We start from the raw sequence: 21,610 nt of genomic DNA on the forward strand, positions 1-21,610 counted from the left end.
TGCTTTTACCAGCTCACAAGACCTGTAATATACTGTCTAAATAACTCCCATCTCAGACTGAAGACTTGTCTTTTGTTGCGTGAACTCAGAGTTCACAGACAGAGAGAGGAAAAGTGCTGCTGTCCATTGAAAGAACTGTTTGATCATAAACAGTGAGGCCATGAAATACATACAACAATCTACATTTTCACTCTGATAACACATATTAAGATTGAGTAAGCTCCTTCAAATGCCTCGTAGCAGTTTTAATTAAAATAAAGCTAGCAATGGTGTTTTTCATTTTGACTGTCATAATGAGGGATCAGTTTGTGGTTGGTTTTACAGCAGGAATAGTCATCTTAAGGTCAAGTTTCATCACATATCATTTGCCTGAGTGTCTCTCAAACAAAAAGCAGCAAAAATGTGAATTTGATTCCCTTAAGTCTTTTCTTCTTATTTTTCACCCCAGAAAAACTACAGAACTTTGGCAAATTGTGACAATAAATTATGAGTCCTCTGTGAAGTATCAGACAACAGAGTACCCACTATAAATCCTGGAAGGCTTTTGCATTTAAAAACCTATTTATCATATGCTAGATTTCAAGAAAGAATTTGGCATACCATTTTATCTTTTAAACCTCAAAGGACATTATCATGATAAAAATAATGTATTTCTTTTAAAAAGTCTTTCTGCGGAGTACAAATAGCACCCTACAATAGCAATATAATAAACTGTATTTTCCTCTTTTAATCTCAAACTCCCCAAGCTTGGTAGCACTGGTGAGAGTATTTTCACACTTACTTGCTCTCAGAAAATAACACAGCTTAATTCTATTTCATCTGAACACTAAACCACTATTTTAACTGAAATTAATTGTCTTTTTGACACACTTTGGTCCTTTGAGGGTGTTTTTTTTTTTCTCCTGGATATACATTCTAAGTGGATTCCAGATCATACTGTCTGTTGTTGCTATATACACACAGAAAGAAAATATCCCTGTGATTAAGCATTGCTGAGAGAGAGCAATTTAGGAAGAAATACATAATAAAGGTGCAATGCTTAAATTTACACTAGGCATTGGAAGCAAAAGACATGCAGAATTCAAATGGCATTACTACATGACTGTTCTTTTTTTAATGCTTTGGTGCTTGTAGTCACAGAATTGATTAAATCATATTAAAAGACATTCAAAGGTTTATTGTTTTTAAAAAATATCTTTTCACTTTCTCAGTTTCAGTGAAGAACAAAGTTTAAGCTTCGGTACCAGTTTTCGGACTATGAAGCACAAGACTTTCTGCCTTTGTACCTGAGTCATGTCTTTTAACTTGAAATATTTGTACTGCAAGATCTGCCCAAGTCCACTTCATCATTAACATAGGACGATTACTTAAATTCCTAAAACCATAAACAGACTCTATTTAAAGAGACAAAAATATTCAAGTTTTAGCTGAACCTGATAGCCAAAACAATATGAGTCTTTGCAAATCATCTTAATCTCTCCCAGATTCCAAGCAAAATGGGGATAATAACAGCCACCTCCTCAAAAGAGTGGGTATATAAAGACAAATTAAGCATTATAAAATTAATCTCTTTTGGTACTTTAAAATTTCCAGATATCTTTGATGATTTTTGTGTCCTACCTGACGCCATGTGTTCCCACAGTCAGATGTTATGTACATCTCTTCTTTATACTCAACCAGCTGAGACCCCAGGTTACCTGTCACAAAACAGGAGGAAACAAGAGTTGCACCCACATGAGCAAGAGAGGTCGAATCTAATCCTTACACCAGTCAGAGTGGGAAGTTTCCAGGTCAGAGCAAGAACTAAACTCAGATGATCAGAAGGCTTACTTCATGTCTGGTAGCACTACATAAAAACTTTAAAAACCTTCTATGTACACTTTAAATCGCTTCCTTTACATTACTCGTTATCCACAGGTGGGAGCAATAATTCTTAATTCTAATACTGAAATGCAGATGCCAAACCAACATTTTAGATTTGTTGCTGTATGCTGAAAAAGTATTATAAAAGGTCACATATTTAAGATGTAAGTCTGAAACACCGAAAAACTCAGAAGCCATACCTTAACCTTAATCACATTCTATAAAATTATTCATCTTGAATTTAAATTGTCGAAGCAAAAAAATATTTTATCTGTAAGAGTTTATGAAGTGGCAGCAAAATCTAGGATCCAGAGAAATATGTAACACTGAAAAGATGGGTCAGGGGGTTTGAAAAAGTGTGTAAATACCAAAGAATCTAAAGCAGAATTATTTGATTTACCTAAATATTGACAAGGAAGCTACTGAATATTTTGACAAAAAGCACTGAGGAGCAGTAGCTAGCATTCAGCATGCTGCAAACCAAACAGAAGTGTTAAAACAAACTTGAGGAAGATGATCTTGGCAGATGCAGTCCCAAATACTGTAATCTCTATTTTTTGAAATATAGTATTTCAAACAGCAAACTATTATACTACTAGGCAGTTTGCAGTGTTCTAGGGGAGAAGCAATCATAGCACAATATTCCTTCTAAATTATGTCCTCCAGGGAATCTTGACTTAAATATATGGTTTGCATGTTTTTACAGTAGAAATAAAAGTTAGCAGATCCTCTCAAGCAGAAGAGAAGAGGAAAGAAAACACTTGAGATTAGGATAGCAGTATGAAATTTCACTTGTGTTATATAAATAGCTGTTTTTAAACATCAAACCAGATATGTTTATGCAGAACATGCTCAGTAGTGCTGAAAGGATCATGAGAGGAATGACAGCACCCGCTGCTCAAAATACATGTTCTGTCTGGACTATCAAGATTGTACGTTCTCCACTGTTTAATGGTATAACCCTACGTTACTTAACCCTAAACACAGTCTAGACAGGATTAGGAAATTTATGATCAGGGAATTTATAAGAGTTGGTTCATTTCTTTCAACTGCCTCTAACATTTCAGAAGATGCCACTGCCCCCTCTTGGGTTTTCATCTTTCCAACTCATTTCACATGCTCTTATTAAATAATTCAACACAGATTTACTTGGTCATGTAATTTTGAAAATAAGACCCTATTCCTGTAGGCAATGAGGAGATTTGATAAGGTCAGTACAGTATGGATGAAGGTGATGTGGACTGAACACCTACTTAAGAACCAGGCTTGTATGGATGAAGTAGATGTATGACCTGAAAGATTAGAAATGTGCCAAAACCATCTTAGCCTTAAAGTGCAGGGATGACCCTCATGACTACTACCGGATGTGACAGCAGTTGTGCCAAGTGAGAAGGAAAGAGAAACAGGTAACTGTGGAGTGAACAGCCCCTATTCTTTCCCTGAAACATCTTTATCTTTGAAAAGCAGCCCCCCCTAAGTCAGCACTGAGGCTGTGGGGTGCTTGCCTGGCAGACATGGGGTCTCACATTCCCACTGCTCTGCCTGCTCAGTCGGGTGCTGCAGCTGGGGTAACCAGGGCCATCATATGGCTTCACAAAAGGGTTATCATTTTCACATGTCTGTCTAGCTTTAAGAAACAAAGGCTCTAGTGATACCAGCAATCAAAACGAAACCTCCATGACAGAAATTGACAGAAAGTCACAACTATATTATCGGAATTAAGGACAAAGGACCATAGGCCTAACAAATGTTTCAATTTATGTTTAAGAACAGATTTAATTTAGGTTTTATTCTGTACAGTAGTCCTTGGAAAATTACACATTTTGGTTACAGTCATGTTGCATTCATTTAGGCAGATAGTCCAATATAAGAGAAAAAAAACAACAATTAAGCGTGACTATTACCTAATGAGACAGTTTGAAATGGAAGCTTCACACTTGAATTCAGTTGTATTTTCTCCCCAAATACAAGTTTATTTAAAAACATTTGGTTAATGGCCGTTTTGAACTTACTCTCTCTTTGAATCCTAAAAACCCATGTGAGCAAAGATCAGGAAAAATTATCTTAACTAGAAGAAGGTATGGATGAGAAATTACCTTCTCAGGATTGAAAGAATGGAAGGGAGGTTTGATCTGTTGTTTATAAAAAACATATTTCTTTTACAATTCTTACTTTTCTCTGTATAGTTTTCACTGGTATATATTTCTGTGAACAGATATGTTCTTGTGCTTCTGTAATTACTCGCAGGTCTCTTTTTGGGGGATAGCTAAGGATAGAAGTATTTATTTGCTTGCTAGAATCTAAAGTATTGCTGTCAGTCTACACCCTTCTTTGCTCAGATACCTTTAATGAATGCATTGTTAGTTTTGTTCCTGTTTATTCTACCTCTTTACACCACTTACTGAAATCTATTTGCATGAGTAGGTCTTTATTTTGAGAATTACTATGGATCTGCACTTTAAAAATTGCAGTGGTAAATAGCCTTAGCTAATGGGGAATTAGTCTGTAAACTAAGCAGCATCAACCTGTGCTTCATTAGAAAGCCTTTTATATCCAGCTGATATGGTAATGACTGAAAGATATTAGCAACAGCTTTGTAATTGCAGCTCCGCAACAAGACAGGCATGACATCTCCTAGTTTTGGTTTTACCTTTATTGATTTTTCTTAGTAAATGAGCAAAAGGAGTTTGTGGACTCAGTTATAATTACAGAGAAATGCTATTCTGTCAAAAACCACAAATGATGACAGACTTGGAATAAAGGCTGGTGTACTGCTTTGGGAAAAAGGACTTCACTGCTCTTTGACCTTTGAAAGTTGACAATCTCCGAGCAAGGGGTGAAAACCTAGAAGTGGTGCAGGCAGGAACTTCTGATTAGTGACAATGTTCTGCACATTACTGAATGCCGTAATTTCCACTAGTTCCAGATTTATTAGGAGATGCCATTATATTCCATAATTTTGCAAATTTTATAAAGTCAAGTCTTCAAGAACATAATAGAATCCTTTCTGTAAGGGAAGATAAAACTTGTCAATTCAGTTGCAGTTTGCTATGTGGCTACTGTAGACAACGTCTTGTTGAAAAACAGCATCAGTGGAGTCAGAAGGAAAAAGCAGGTGAGAGCGCGTAGGAAACGTACATGACCAATGGAGGCAGGGAGGCTCCTGAAAAGCACACGGGGTTGTTTGAAGCGGGAAGCAACCTCACAGCCAAACCTCAGAGGTGACAGGCAGAAGTAAATTTCCATAAGAACACATAGGGGTGTATGATAAGTTTGTTAAACCAAGTATATCCTTTAAAGCTCTTAGCCTAAAAAAACTAAACCAGAATAAAGCTAAGTCCTTCAAAGAACTTAAAGGCTCACTACAGTTTTATGTGCAAACCTTTCTATTTAATGTGTCACACAAGAGTTATGAGTTTTCTCTATCTAAAGAGTTATATTGTTTTATCTTTACTTTTTATGATCTAATAAAAAAATAACTTCAAAGGTTTAGGACATCCTGTTCTTGAGATTTAAAATAAAGCACATGATTTTAGCCTCCAGCTAGATCAGTTTGTCACATTACTGGATTAAGCCAGCTAACTAAACAAAGCACATGTAATAGCACCCTGTAAACCTCTTTACATCCAATTCACATCAAATGAAATGAAAAAAATCCTGACCTTAATAACATTACAAACAAACAACTGCAAAGTCACAGGACCACTCAAAGTAGAGCTGAGACATCCGAAATTTTCCGTGACGTATCTGAGAATTATGAACTGTATTTTGGTAAGTGCGGGATGCCAATAACAAAAATGCACAACTGACATCTCAATCAAGTGATACAGAATGTGAAAACCAGGCAAATTATGCTCAGCCCTGACTGGAAGCCAACATTTCCAGTGTGTAAGTACCATTCCCACCACATCCTGAAGCATTTGGACTATACCTCACACCCACAAACATCAGTGTGCTGTTTGTCTGGCGAATCACACCAAAACCTGTGCTCCTTACTACAGCTGTAAATATCTGCAATAACTCTTCAGGTGTGCCATTACAACATGGAAACTTTTCTAGCATTTTAGTGGGTCTGTGTTAGATCTCAAAATCCATCTGTGGTAACAAGTAAAGGTAATCTAATACACTGAAGGCAATTCAGGTCCATACTGAAAAAGTTACTTCAGCTGGAATGGGTAATCAGCTGCAGGCTTGTCCTGGTTTTGGCTGGGGTTGAGTTAATTTTCCTCATAGCAACTAGAATGGGGCTATGTTTTGGATTTGTGCTGGAAACAGTGTTGATAATACAGCGATGTTTCAGTTACCGCTGAGCAGTGCTTACACAGTATCAAGGCCTTTTCTGCTCCTCACACCACCCTGGCATGGAGTAGGCTGGGAGTGCACAAGAAGTTGGGAGGGGACCCAGACAACATATCTGACCCTAACTGGCCAAAGGGATATTTCATACCACGTGATGCTGTGCTCAGCAACAAACCTAGTGGGGAGGTGGGCAGGTGGGGTGGGTGCGTGCATGGAATTATTAAACTGTTCTTACCTCAACCCATGAGTTTTCTCACTTTTACCCTTCCAATTCTCTTCCGTCCATCCTGCTGTGGGGGGTGGGGGAGCAAGCGAGCAGCTGTGTAGCACTTAGTGGCCAGCTGGGGTTAAACCATGACAAGGCTTTTTTAGCCAGAGCTAAAAATGTTATCATTTTAACATCACTTTTTGAACTAAGTGGCCTGAAAATTCCTCTGACATGACACAGATTGTTTTGCCATCTAGTTTCAAGAAGTTTTGTTTGTAATACAGAAGCTTCTCAAGTTTGTTTTATATTCTTTTTGTAGTTAAATGACAGGAACAGGAAAGAAGACCCTTCAATTACTGTTTACTTTAACTTTGCCTTCTATGGTTCTCATCCAATATAAATATATTGTTGTTAAAGGCATTGTTAGAGGTTCATACTCTATCCCTAATAAAGGGATATGGCATTGTTGCAAACACCACATATACATGAAATAAGAGAAGACTGTCCTGAAGCTAAGGCCAGTTGGCATGACCTGACCATGTTCACACCACATAGTGCTCAGCCCTGGCTCTCCCCAGGTGCTGCTCCCATGGCCAGAAGATGTATTTTGTGAGGTTCCCCCTGCCCCACCCAGTTCAAATTACCTGAAATACCATGGGAGTTATGTTATAGGCCATGAAATTTTGTTTTCATGTGATGAAACTAAGGATGCGTATGGCATGCCCCTTGTCATGAGGGATGTGTCTGAGGGTAGAAGGCCAAGGTATGATAGTTTTCTTGAGCTGTGTAGGTTAGGAGAGGTAAACCTTGAGTCTGTCTTGATCTTATTGTCTTGCACTTATCAAGAAACAAGTCTCTTGTGTGTGTCTTCTCCCAGAACATGGACTGGGAGACCACATATATGTGAATTGTTCTTAAGCACTTCCCCAAAGGCTTTTGTCACCAACAGAGCCAGCATGCTGTGCTAGAGGGACTCTTGGCCTGACTCTATATGACTTTACTGCTGTTATGTTCTGGCACCTTGTTTCTTCAATTTAGGAAACAAAAGGAAACATTTAACTCTGCATTTTGGATTTTTTGATTCAGCACAGTCAGTTTTCATTCCTCTTGAATTCTTATAAACTTCTTTGGACTGTGCTTTGGGATACAGGAAATGCTCTTTTGCTTTTCTACTTGTCCTGAGTAAAAGGTAACTGGGTAAAATCAGACATTCCATTGATACAAGGAAATTATCACCTGCTTTGCAACTTATTTACTTATAGCAACTTATAACGATTTCTGAATATTGCTTAATAATCCTGCTTGCCCTGACTGTTCTGTGGAAGCTTACCAAGGGCTACTGCTACTGTGTTCATCAAAACAAAGCAGTTTTCTGTGGAAACTTACCAACAATTACTATGTTCAGCAAAAATGCTTCTTGACCTTGGAAAGTAGATGTGCTCTAACTAGTTTAGTCTGTTTAGTCTCGGTAATGAATAAAATAGCCATATATGGACAGTAGAAATGAATACACTGGTACTTTTAGATAAGATAGAATGAGTAAAGCGGCTGAAAACCCTCTTGTTATTCAAGAAATTGGCCAAGAGAATCTGGGCATGCTCTAGGGAAAAGTACCAGGTGAGAGAGACTGTGAGCCTTCCTCCCAAAGAGCCCCGGGGACGCCCACCAGGAGGCAACGCACAGGGGCAAAGAGAACATCAACTGCTGACACCAGCCTCTAGAACCAACCTGCCTTACTCACGCATATGGATATTTGTATTGTGTCATCCAATGAATATGTATATCCACACTATAAGTTTTTGGTAAAATGTGCTATGGGTATGCAAGCTTTATGGAGAAATCCCCTTGCACCCCAGTGCTGGAGTAAACATACCTGCTTTATAACTCTGAGTTGTAGAGTCTGTTTCCGTAAATCACCATCCTGTGAAGATGGCAGTCCCTAAAACTAGAATACAGGGGTACTAACTACCATTCAAGATTGTTCTTCAAGCTATTTGTAACTTCACAGATGCCAGTTTAGCAGTTGGTAGGCACAGGGATGTGAAAGAAAGCAATGTATTTTAGTGATGACTGGTGGCCAACCAAGCTCTGTGGAAAGGTGCTATAGCTGTGAAAAACACATACAGATCTCAAGAGAGTAATTAAAAGTATGTCTTTGCTCAGGCATTTTGGCAGGTTCCTCCTGGGTCACATAAATATGGGAGATTACTTTCATTTACATTTTACTATTAATGCACGTGTTTGAAGTGCATTTTTCATTGCGTTTACCCATATTTTTATATGTGATTTTAGACATCCTTACTGTGAGAAGAAATAATCCCCATATGCAACACTTTGATAGCCTTTCTAATATGGAAAATCTTTTCCAGCTACTTAAATTTAGCATACATCCAGACACCTACTCCAAAAAGAGATGTGCCTTGTCTAGATTACTGGTAATTAATACAGTCATAATAGCCCTTCAGTCAATACACAATAAACTAAAATTTTATGGTTTGTAAGCTTGTAGTCACAGTGTAGAACAAATATACTACCAATTTGTGTTTAAACGTCCCAGATAGACATTTTTGGCCTGGCAATCTGAAGAAGTGTTCAGCTGAGGGCTGAGGGAGCAATTCACACCATCAGAATGGGGGAACATGTTGACACGACAAAAATCCAAGGGAACTGCAGGATCTTCACTGCAAAATGCACTGGGAAATGCTCAATAATCTCCTGTTCCCTCATCCTTTTTATAGTGATGTCCTGGTATGCTGCTTGTGCGAAAAATGACAGAAATTTATCACAATATATGCAATGCATTTGGGCCTGACATAACAAAGAGTAAACTGAACTTTTCCAGCACTTCCTCAGCTCCTGTGAATGTGCAGAATTTACTGCTTGCTTGATTTGCCATCTGGATTGGAAGCTAAGCAGACAATTACTGTAAACTAGCACCTGAAAAATCTACACTGCTCTAAACATTTTTCATAGAAAACTCCTTTGCAATTTTATAGTAAAAATTTACACATCAATTGACACACATTTCATAGCTGATGCTGTGAGAAATAGAAGCTGTTGCCAAGATTAAAATGCATGAAAATCAAATGTAAATGCAAAATCCTATTACATTTCTTAAAGGGAGCAAAGCAGTTATTTAAAATAACACTTTAATATGCAGCTATAAAATGTAGTATTCTGTCTGTACAATTTATATATACACAAGCCAAATATATGCATTCCTCAAAACTATTTATGCATCTTTAACAGAGTAGATTTTTTATTTGTAAATATGAGTTTAAAAAGATGCAATTTTAACATCCTATTATTGCATTTTTCCCAAATGCTCTAAGCATTAATGCTGTTTAGCATTTAATTATCTGTTAAATTAAAACAATATTCAGTAGTTTCTTTGCTCTGATATTCAAGCACAGTATCAAAACTATCCTTAAATCACAGGTTAGGTTTTCTATTACCACAAGCAGCTGTGTTGTATAAGCTTCCTATAAAGTAGACAAACTCCATGTTAAAGGGATTTTTAATTTTTTTTTTCTTTTTTGATTGATAGTCACACTGGTCTTATTGAGAGAATGAAATTCATGGTGCTTATGGTTATAAACTATTTTCTAATTTCTAGTTCTTATCCACTTGTTTACATCGCTTATTTCTACTCCATGGTTACACTTTCATGAAAAAAAATCAGATTCTTTATTGTCCTTTATTTTTCTCAGCTAATGAGTTTCTTGTAAATATTCTCTATTTCTATCAACTGCCATGTAGTCCTCAGCACCTGCTCACTGGTCCTGAAAATTGATGATCAAAATTGTACACATTTTTATTAATATGGTCACTGTACAGTATTTTGCCAGAGTATTAATATTTCACTCTCTCCACTGGCAATTATTTACCCACTTCACCCTCAGAATACATTTCCCTTTTTCATAGCAAAAGGCAATGATGTTTCCTAGACACATTGTGATCAACTGACATTCCACAGATCTTTATCATCCTCAGTCATTTCCAGAAGATGTGCTCTACCTAAATCTAACACTAGAACTCCAATAGTGTGTGATGTGGCCCAAATAAACTGATTTCTGTATGGGCGAAGAACCTAGTACTTCTGTTGATTTGCATAGGATTATCAATTTCAAGAATCAGGCCAGAAGAAATTCAAGCTCATTGTATGTAAATTATTTCTGATAGGAAGTGTAAGTTTACAAGGATATCAGGTTTGCCAGATAAGACTGAACATGTGCACTGAATCCAGAAATATAAATGCAAGTCAAAATCAGAGTTGACTCAGGTTGTCTGTTGGCAAGGGGACGCAGTTGCTCTTTAAGATTTTAAAGAATCTAAAATAAGTCCTTTGGCTCTGTTTGCAGCTACATGACCTTCTACCTGAGAAAGGACGTACTGCACTCCTCTCGGGCAGATTTTTCCTAGTTCTACAGCATCCCTCCCAGGTTTTTAGCCAGCTGCTATGAGGGAGGGTGCCTCTATACCACCTCCATTACATTAATAGGTTTCTCCACAATCAAGTCAAATTTAACATCAGTTCAGTTCTTAATGATATCTGGATGTCATCGCTCTCATATTCAAATTGAGGAAAGCTGTTGATGAATTTACCTACCGCTTCAGTGAAACAATGTCATAGAGACAAAATCTTGCCTGACTCTAGGAAGGAATTAAGGGTAAAATACTCTTCTTCAACCTGCCATCCCTGATGACCTCTCAGAAAATAGAGCACTTAAACTCCAAAAAAAACCCAAACAAATGAAAACAACCCAATATCTCAAAGAATATCAGTTCCCCACATCAGATTATAATGCAAGGACAAAGAAAAATTCAATAGAAGTAATGGACTAATTAATTAAACCTCACTGCTTAATTTGCTACTAGAAGGCATTCCAGGTACAATACGGTGAGGCTAAAATTAAGAACCTACATTAAAATGCAGAAAGAAAATCCCTGAGATGGAAGTTATTTTTTTTAAATATTGGAATTCATAAAATGTGAATTAAACACCTAAGAGATATATATCTACAAGGGCACTGCATAAATTCTTAGTCTCATCAGCATCAATAAAAAGAGCAGCATTTCATCAGGTAGGCCTGCCTCCAGTAAAATAAACTCATTTACACTAGGGGAAATCTTCAGCTATATTGACATAATGGCAGCTGTCAGTCTCTTTCAACACCAAATATGCTCATCATGATATTCTCAGAAAATTTTCAGTTTAGTAAGCTGTTTATAAGGGATTAGTATAAACTAAGGCAGAAAGCACTGCTGATTACAAACAGATATACTTTTAGGAAAAGAGAAGCAGTTACATGTGTGCATTTCACCTAAACATAATCCATATCATAAGAATAAAATTATTCAATTAAAAAAAAAAAAAACAAAAAACAAAAACTCAGAACAGAAAATTAAATTAATAGATGAATCACAAGGACACAAAGTAAAACAGAGTTATGAGAATATTTTTCTGGATGAGCAGTGAGCATTGCAATGGAATTCCTTTTATTAAATGCCACTTCACAGTACCATGGCTCCATATGTATGCTATAATGGAGAATTTACCACCAGCATTGATCCCATCACAGAGACGCCTTTGTCGTTTTCATTTCAGTTCTCTTTAGGCAAAAAGGGAACAAATAAAAACTTCAAGACAAATTATCTGTATCTGAGCATAAAGAACAAAGGCTTGCCCACTGTTTATATCAGTTTATTGGATTTTCTGGGCTACTCATGGTGCTGGAGGCCCTACACCTCACTTTGAGAGGAAAAGAATGTAGGACAAGTCCTTCAGCCACCATCACTCCTCCGCACCACACTGATGGTGAAGGAGATACTACACAGCACAAGGAAGCATAATGTATCCTGTTATCTATCTATCCTAGAAGACACAACTCTGGGACGTCAATTTTTTATTAAATTGTATGATCAAAAGATCCCATAAAGGCTTATTCTGCAGGGAAAGCCTTATATTGGCAATATTTCTATCATAGGATTGTTATAAACCAGAATACTAGATCTACAAAGAACTGCTGCCACATTTCAGACCTCAAAAAATAATTTTATTCATTTACCTGCCCCCATTATGAGTCCTGGTGCAGTGTCCTTCGTATGGACTGTTCCTGACACATAGGGATTGTCTGCCCAGCGGAGATGGAGGTGAAGGTAGCAATCAGGCTTGTGGGGGAAGAAGACAACAGTTTTAAAAAAAAAAAAACCAAAACCAAACAAATCAAGAGGTAACAGTTATGGTCCTACAACACTGAATGCACAGTCAGAGAGCAGCTTCAGCAATGTATGTCTTCACAGAGAAAGAGAATGGCTGTTTCCCAAGTCCAGTCTGAAATATCCAGTTAACATTAGGTATCTAACTAATAAGAATCTCTGGTGATGTCTGTGTAGTCTGCCACTGTCTCAGCAAAAAGATATCCAAACTCAAAAAAGTCAGGATGAAATGATCATACAAACAACCCTTCTGACAAAACAGTTGCTTAAAAATTATAACTAACAGCAACAAGTATTGCATGGTTTTAGGTCCCAGGTAACTGGTAAAATGATGATTAAAACCAACTGTTTGTACTGAAATTTCTTTTTGAGAAAAAAAGTCTTATGAAATATAGCATAATGACTTTCGGACACATCCCTCGCCTCTCCTCACTAAACAACACTGCTTTTTGCTCACTGTCACTCAGAGGTCACATTGCTTGCAGCAATCTGACCATGAGCTTTACCAGGAGCAGGCTGCCAGCACCATCTGGGAGCTGCTGCCACAGTGATCCCTCTGCTCCCCTCAGAAAGCTCTGGATCAGGCCCTGCAGGCTTGAACATAGACGCAGTAGAGTCTTGAACTCTTCAAAAGGGAGCCAGCAGCTCCAGCCCTCCACTTCTGGAGAGGGATCTGTCAGTAATCTGTCAGTGCCACTCTGTCAGTGGCAGGACTAAAAGCATTTATTTCACCCAGCAATGCAGAGCTTGAAGTCACAAGGAACAGAGTGTCAGGGAGAAAAATACAAGGTTTTCAGTACAGGTTCACAAATAACAAAATATTATGGGTAGCTGGGATAAACTGATTTATTTCTAAACAAACTGAAATATCATCTTAGAAAAGGAAAGGATTTTTTTGGATGCAGTTAACTGTGGCGTTTATTTCCAAGCAACTGCCAAGGGTTACCTTAGTTTAAGATGAAACAAAAGTACAGAGGGTGGAAAGAGAAAAGGTATTGATCAGCTCTATTTGACTGATAATGTGCCTGTTATATCCAGACACAAATTACTGTTGTCATGATTATTCTGAACTGGGTTTTGTGGGTGACACACAAGAAAAAATGTCCTCTTTGTGTCAAAATGATCTAAAATATGAAACGCGGTGCAACAGAGAGTCCAGACTAGTCACTCTATATAAGATGACTGGATTACCAGCTTGTGAAACCGCTACATATGTGATGCAAATAGATTTGCCTACTAGTTTGGCTGGTAAACTCAGTACAAAGCTCTTGGGGCTGTTGGAACTACTGCAAATCCTACCATACAAATAATTCTCGTGTACTTTAGAGAAAAGATAGGCTTAAAAAAAGCCACTTACAGGTTTGCAGTTTGTTGGTTTTCCATTCATATCAATGTCTGGAGGGTTCAGAAAATCCCAGTCACGGCCTTTGTTGTAGGTTATCAGAGTTGTAACTTTCCCATCAATTTTCTGGTTGGCCAAAAAGACTCCTTTTACACCTCTGACCTGAAGCACACAGGAGAGAGGGTTAATGACCAGCACTTACACATTTTTTTCAATAAGGATTATCCCTGATTAACTGTTCTTTTGTGGCTCAGAACTGTGTACCTCAGGTACTTTTTCCACTAGGAAAGTGATGATACCTTAAAAAAAAAAATAAGGAAAGCAAAAGTATAAGAGGAAAGTGAGAAAGGGGAGGACAATTACTAACTGATATGTATTTCTAAACATATTTAAAAAGGATATACAGTTCTCTCAGTGTCAGAAAGCTAATCAAATTACATGTAGTTTATACAGCAAAATACAAAAATTACAATAGCATGGTCTTACTGCATATTACTGTTTAAATTACAGCTCTGCAGTTTTTTAAAAACATGGACATCTCTAAAATGTTATTCTACAACTGTCGTAAGCAATTTAGAACAGCATCTTGACTTTTACACTGAAGTCACGTGACCCACATCATATAAATAGCACACAAATAGGTTACAGTAACAAAATACAATATAATATCCTTTAAAATAACACTGAATTAGGAAGCACAATTGCCTTTTGTAGGAAATAAATGAAGACAGATCATCCAGGGAAGAAACAGTGAGGGCTGAATCAACCTCTCAAGCATTGAAACTCTTCCACATCCAGTCCACCTCCACACATTTAGCCATTTAGCCTCCCTTCACCTGTTAAACCTCAAGGCAGGGGGAAGTTTACAGGCTCTCCCCTCTCTTGGGCAAACTTAGTTATTTTATCTCAAAACAATCTGTATTAGAAAATGATTACAACTCAGAGTGACAAAGTTAGTGAGGATAATTTTTAGGAGCAACCTGATGGTAATCGCACCGTAATATGTTTAGTTCTAGCCCTAACATTTGTTATGTTTTCATATTTCACCAATGGCATGAGATAAAATCTTATATTCTATTTGAAGGTTTCCTTAAGAGTGCTATTGTTTTCCTTGAGATTATTTATGAGGTTCCTTGAATTTCTGAACAATTCTTGGCAATGTATATCAACTCATACACCATTTCTACCATAGGACAGCTCTCTAATCTACCTTCCAGATTCAACTGTGATGCGAGACACCCAAATTCTTCTCTATTTTCTACTTTTGACTCAGTTCCCGAATCTAAAATTGAGATATTAGTATCTTTATACCAAGAAGGGAAAAGCCTCACATTAATAATAAGGTACTATGGAAAAGAAAACATTTCCACATTGTGGAGTGTTCAGTTACTCTGATGAACAGTCCAGTAGCTACCCAAAGCCAGATGAACACAAAGAAATTCAAAAGTACCTTTCATTTGATTTTCTTTGTACTTTTGGATTAGTTCTCAGAGCACCTATTTACCAAAACAGTTCAGGGGTTAGTTGTTCTCCAGTACTCTTAGAAAAACACTTTGTACCTTATAAACCTATTTTCTAAATGGGTCTTCTGCTATGACTAGGTATTCTGCGACACATTAATTGCTGCATTGTTACATTACTGATCTTACAGCTAAGCAATATTCTATACTAGTTGGTAGCAAGAAGCACAGTTCAGATGGTCCTACAGTATTTATTAGAAGCAGTTACTGAAATCCCAAAATATTGCTATATTATAAAAGATTGTGTTTAGCATTTAAATAAATACAATTTGTTGTTTGGGAAAAAAAAAAAAAACAACCACAAAACACAAAAAAAAACCCATGAAGAATGTGTACTGCAACTTGTGTAGCTCTTATCTATATGAGGAGTCACAGCAAGATCCAATCTAGAAGTATTACAATAGTATGCCCATTTTTCAAATATGTTTATGTCAAATTTGTGAGTGGTTCACACCGGCAGCACTCAATACAATTTCAGGACATACTCCTTTTGTACAGTCACAAATTTCATGGGCGTGTTCCTTTTGGACAGTCACTTAATACTTTACCTTTCATTTTCTTTCCTTCTTTGAACAATTATTTGGGAATTATTCCCCTTTCACACATGCGACATGAAAAGAAATATGGTACCAAGAAAAAAATCTATAAAAGAAAATGAATGCAGATAGGTAGAAACCTATAAAAGATTTTATAGCAAATGTACAAGTAAAAGATGAAGTGAGGTTAGCAGATGATAATGACAGCGAACAGTGCAAATTTTAAGGAGAATTACTTGTTGGTGGAAAGAGAAATTAGATTGGACTGTCTCTATGTTGCACTGAAAATTCCTCTTCCCAAGATGATATGCTTGCATTAAAATGGCCAGAGAGAAATCCCAGACTAGACCAAAAAAATCCCGTTATCAAGGACTGCAATATGTGTTACATTTCTAAAAAGGTAGAGTGTAGACATTTAATCATTGGTAATGATAGACCTTTTTGTTGTACTATAGCCATTTGGAAAGAAAAAGCTAAACAAAGATGGAGGAGATAAGGAGGAAAAAACTACTATTGTTTTCCCCCACCAAAGAGAGTCATTTAACATCTCTGTAAGTGCATGTCTTCAGAATTACTACAAACCTTTTCCAAAGAAGTCTGGTACATGTATAAAGATTTATTTAAAAAAACCCCAAAAAACAAACCTAACACCAGTCAGATTAGAGTGTAACAGTGGCCAAACTGGGTCAGACCTAAGGTCCATTAATTTAATATCTAGATAATAACCAGTCCTATGTTCTACACAAAAGAACAGAATCAGAGCAAATGTACACCTTATTACATTTAAACGTTGCTGTCAACAGGAACAGAATTGATAACAGTTTGTGCTAGTCTTCCAAAACACTATATTCTTCAGTCTTTTATATTGCCAAGTGCATTCATGTTAAAATCCAAGATAGATTTGTTTACAGGAGAATTTGTCTCATAGCAAATGCTACTGGCACCAGACACTTACTGAAAGCAAGTGGATTTGCTGTCCAATATCTAATTTTGTTGATTCTTTCCTTGTCAGAGCTGACACAACTTAGCACAAGGCTCACAGGATTACTATTTAAGACCCTACTGGCTAAAAGATGTTCTGCTCTAAGTCAGGAAGTGTATCAGAGTCACCTAAAAGAAAAAAGCTGTATGTAGGCAGCTGCCTAACTTCTTACTTCAATAATAAATTTTGCTGCCAACTTCACTTTCCAATATCTTTTAAGAAAACCTGAAAAACAACCCTCAGCCAATTCTGGTTTTGTACATCCATGGAACTCCATACAAAGAATCTAGTTCTTAAAGCACACAGCATGTTTGCAGGGCGAGGGAAAAATGTAAGTAGTAACAATAGATACTAATAAAGATAGTAGTAAAAATAACTGTGAAAATATATCAATGTAAAATTAGTTATACTCATAATCAAAATTAAAACTCTACACAGACTATACCCCTTGGAAGATATAAAGACCTACCTCCAGAATATCTATCAGGACATTCTCTTCTGGCTGCTTTGTGCTCCGGACATTCTCCAGCAGGATAGAGTAGTAAACACCTTGTGGGTCAGACTGGTAGAGATTGTACGTGTCTGTCTGGTACCATTCCTGAACAGCCACAAACACCTGGTTTTCATCTGTACTGATTATCTGTAAATCCTGGGGGAAAATAAGGTACAAATTGACTAATTTTTCCATCATTTCTATTTTACAAACAAGTTGGCTTGGACAGTTTAATACCACAGGCAGGGTAGGGGGGGGGAAGAAATGTATCTGAAAGTTCAGTAACAGTAATCTCCTACCGATGCAACATGCTGCATCCCACCACTCTGAGGTGGTCAGTCACTGCCTTTTGGCTACAGGTTATTAGAGTGCAAATAGCTTATGGAGACCAAACTCATGAACGTGCAACAGCTGTGATCTGCTTTGACTCTTGTGGAAAAGACTTAAAAAAAAAAAAAAAAAAAAAAAAGGAAAAGAAGTAAATTTTCCAAAATCTGCATGACAGTCAATGAAAGACTGAAACAATATAAACAAAGCTAGTCTAAAAAATAATCCTCAGGTACCTAGAGAATTAAGAAATATTTTGTCCAGGGTAAAGCATAACATAGCCCAAAGAGGATCAGATGTAATTTACAGCAGTTACACACAGAAATAGTACATATCGTGCACGCAGTTCATGTATATTATAGTACATAATGCTAATTTATCTATGTAGACAGATCCACTTAAATATTCAACAGTAACAACACGAGAGTCAACATTCTGCATTTATTTCTCAAGAATTTCAGGCTTGGATATTGGAAGAGCTTGCTTTCAGTTTTCCCAGCTTCTTCACTCCAAACTTCTCAAACAAAGCACAGCTGGGGAAAATAATTTAACACTAATATTAAACAGAAGAAATAAATCAGCAACTAGCAACACTGAACTAAGCTTAGCAAACAGAAAAAAAGGACAAGAGTTTGCAATAGGATATGGCAGCATAAAGGCAGATGTTGGGACTACACATGCAATGACATCTAGTCATGGAGACTGCAAGCTTGTAAACTCTTTATGACCTTGGTACTTAACTGGAATACTGTATCCAGTTCTGGTCACATTATTACTGTAAAAATAACTAAGGCAATGGAGTGAATATTAAATAAAGCTACCAAAATGTCAAAATAACATGAACTGGAGGAAAATTTAGTTAAAAAAAAAAAAAAAGTTTTAAAAAAAAAAAAATTAGTTAAAAAAAAATATTTCTCTCTTAGAGTTCTCTTTGTAGAACTCTAAGAGAGAAATAAAACAAGTTTTGTAAGAATCCAGTTAAGACTGAAGAAAATGTGAGTAACAGAGCAACACTGAATACTTGGTAAAGCATGGCAGTCATGCTTTAGGCAACATTCATGATGTGATTGAGGCACTTAGATTAAAAAAGACATTAATAGAAATGATACAAGAAAAAGATTTTTATTATGAACAAATATGGTTATTAAATAAATAATCATTTAGTTAAAGTATTTTTACATATATGACACATCTCAATACAGAAGAGCTGAAGTGAAGTTTCCTGTCAATGACAGTTCAATGCTGTTTTCAAAGACGTTCATGTTGAACTATGTACTAAAGTAGATTTTTGTTTAGCATCCCGTGAATAGTTCTGTTTTTCCTTATACTCACAAATTACTCAGAAGCAGGGAGTCTGGCAGAAATACCAGCGAAACACAGCAACTGATCCCAACAGGTTCTTTAAAAAGCCTTTGAAATGTACAGAATGCTACATCTCCTGCCTTCAACCATGGCCATGTGAGGCTGGGTAGCCCACATTACACCACATCTAATACTGAATTCACTTCTTTTGCAGTGTGAGAAAAGCTCCCCTGATTATCTGATAAGTAAGGATGGAAGTGAAGCAGAAAGTCAAAAGAAGGAATAAAGAAACAGTTTTCTATTTTATGTGAAAAAAAAACCCTCTAGAAAACCCTTACCCTCCTGCGATGCCAGGAACTATCAGTAGAATTCACCTACATTTATATATAATTATATATATTATGCAAATATAACATATAAAATAATTTATTATATATACTAGATGATATATAAAACATATACATATTTATTAAAAAATATAATAAAACATTTATACAGTGCCATAAACAAATGCAAATCTCCAGAGAGTGTAGGTAAGTTGCTGTCCTTGCTCCAAGCGCTGGCGGGGTGGCAGTGGCTGCACGGGTTGGCCCGTGTGGCAGGGGTGAGAGCTGGGAGGATGGGCACAGTTGTGGTTCTTGTATCTCAGGGTGGGCTAGGAGCTGCTGGGTGAGCAGAAGCAATACACAAAGAGCCAAAATGTGTGGTGTAGAAAGACAGGAAAATTAATTTGGGGCAGATTGGAGCGATCAGGTGAAAGAGAGAGGGACTGGAATGCAGAAGTTTACTGAAGTAAATGAGAGTTTACTTTTATCTTGGCAGCAACTGTTACCAAGGAAGAGGTTTGTACAGATGCCAATTATTTTCTGAGGCAAGAACTTAATAGATTCTGGTTTTACCTGCCTTGGACTTTGTTCCTTCCTTTCAGAATTTACACCTTCAGATTTCCAGTTCAGTGTTACTCCTATTTTCCTTTCACTGTGATTTCTTTGCCCTCAAGAAGCAAATCAGTCCTTCAGTTCTACTACCTTGCATTAATCCTGAACAACATTCTTTCTAGTTATGATATAACCCTCCAGGAAAATTAATAGACAAAGTAAGGAAAACTGCAAATTTCATGACCTATTCTTAAATTTATCTTTGAAAATCCTGGATGACACAGACTGCTGGAATTCTAGCTAAAACAAAGCTAAACTGTCATGTCACTCTTACTCTATTCCTATTCTGGAAAGGTGAATTTAAACAGAGTAAGAAGAAATTGATTGACAAACACAGAGGCTGTGTCTTCAGTGTGCTAAATCCAATCCTTCACCTCAGCTACTCACTGTTAACAGATGAGAGCACATAAAGATGGGATGTCAGCAAATATTGCTAGTCAGAACTTACTGTCACTGAAGAGTTAACTAGTAAAGACATCTGAGAAAGAAGAAATATCTTGATGGAGGGAATGCAAGTTTTCATTGCTTTATTTAATTCATGGCCACAGATACTAGTTTAGGCTGTAATCTCAGCAGATCCTATAAGGAAAGCATTTATTCTTTGACGATTTCATGCTTGAACTACTGCAATGCCTTCTTGCTGGACCTCCTGCTTTCTCCCTCCACATTGTGCAGGCTACTCAAAGTCCTGCTGATCATCTAATTTTTCTTTAATTATGCTATTCACACATGATTTCTTCAAATTAATTTATAAAGATCATCTTTACTGATGTTAGAGATCTTCAAGATTTGGAACATACCTTATTGTCACTACTCAGATTTTTGTTTATCTCCAGGCTGTTTTTTTTGTATATGTTCCATATTTGAGCTCTTGTGCTTTCCTTTCATTTCCCTGCTCAAATGATAGAGTCTGTGTATTTTCAGGTGTCGCAAGGCAGAATCTTCTCCCAGATTTGCCATAGAAACCACGTCATTTCCTTTACGGCATGCCCATTCCTCCATGGACATACTTTCTCTCTACTACTTTACTTTTGCTCTGCACAGTCTGACATATCTGCTTTGTTCCATGTCTTGCTGATCCAAGCATCCACACTCACTATTCTCACTTCTCTCTCTCTCTTTTTTTTTTTTTTTTTTTTTTTTTTTTTTCAAAGATCACCAATGGTAATTCGTATCAGTGATAGAATGTGATCCCAAGTACCGGTGTTCTCCATTTATTTTATCTCATCATATCAGGTTGTAAGCTTCTACAGTTCTGAGATGCTACTAGCTGTATTGTCCAAAACTCCATGAAATCTCTGTGTTCTGTTTGATAAGGTACTTCTTGTGCACTATATTCTACGAATTCCTTTCTCACAATGTTTCCTTCATTCTCCTTTTTACTGGGTAATGTTATACCTCACTAAGGATAGATGTCTAAGTTCATCACTAAAAATCTGTGGAACAACTCATAGATCCAAGACAATGGACCAACCCAGGGACATAGATAGCCAAAGTAGCCTGAAAGTGCTGTAAAATCCAGTACGTAATCACATCCACAGAGTCATTTTCCTATGGTTGGATGAAAGTAGACAGAAAACA

General features: G+C 36.9%; 1 protein-coding gene across 7 annotated transcripts in view; it reads right to left on the bottom strand.

Moving 5' to 3' along the window:
• SORCS2 (sortilin related VPS10 domain containing receptor 2) overlaps positions 1-21,610 on the bottom strand; it is a 385,148-nt gene that overhangs the window by 58,923 nt on the left and 304,615 nt on the right. For all 7 annotated transcript variants that reach the window (XM_026846778.1, XM_026846777.1, XM_026846776.1 and 4 more), the window contains exons 8-11: positions 17,439-17,618; positions 13,947-14,093; positions 12,439-12,541; positions 1,621-1,697 (exon numbers count right to left, since the gene is read on the bottom strand). In XM_026846778.1, coding sequence (XP_026702579.1) covers positions 1,621-1,697; positions 12,439-12,541; positions 13,947-14,093; positions 17,439-17,618 — 507 coding nt within the window. The remainder of the gene's footprint in view (positions 1-1,620; positions 1,698-12,438; positions 12,542-13,946; positions 14,094-17,438; positions 17,619-21,610) is intronic.

Source organism: Athene cunicularia (genome assembly GCF_003259725.1).
Source record: "Athene cunicularia isolate RWA chromosome 4 unlocalized genomic scaffold, athCun1 chr4_part1, whole genome shotgun sequence".
Lineage (NCBI taxonomy): Eukaryota > Metazoa > Chordata > Aves > Strigiformes > Strigidae > Athene > Athene cunicularia.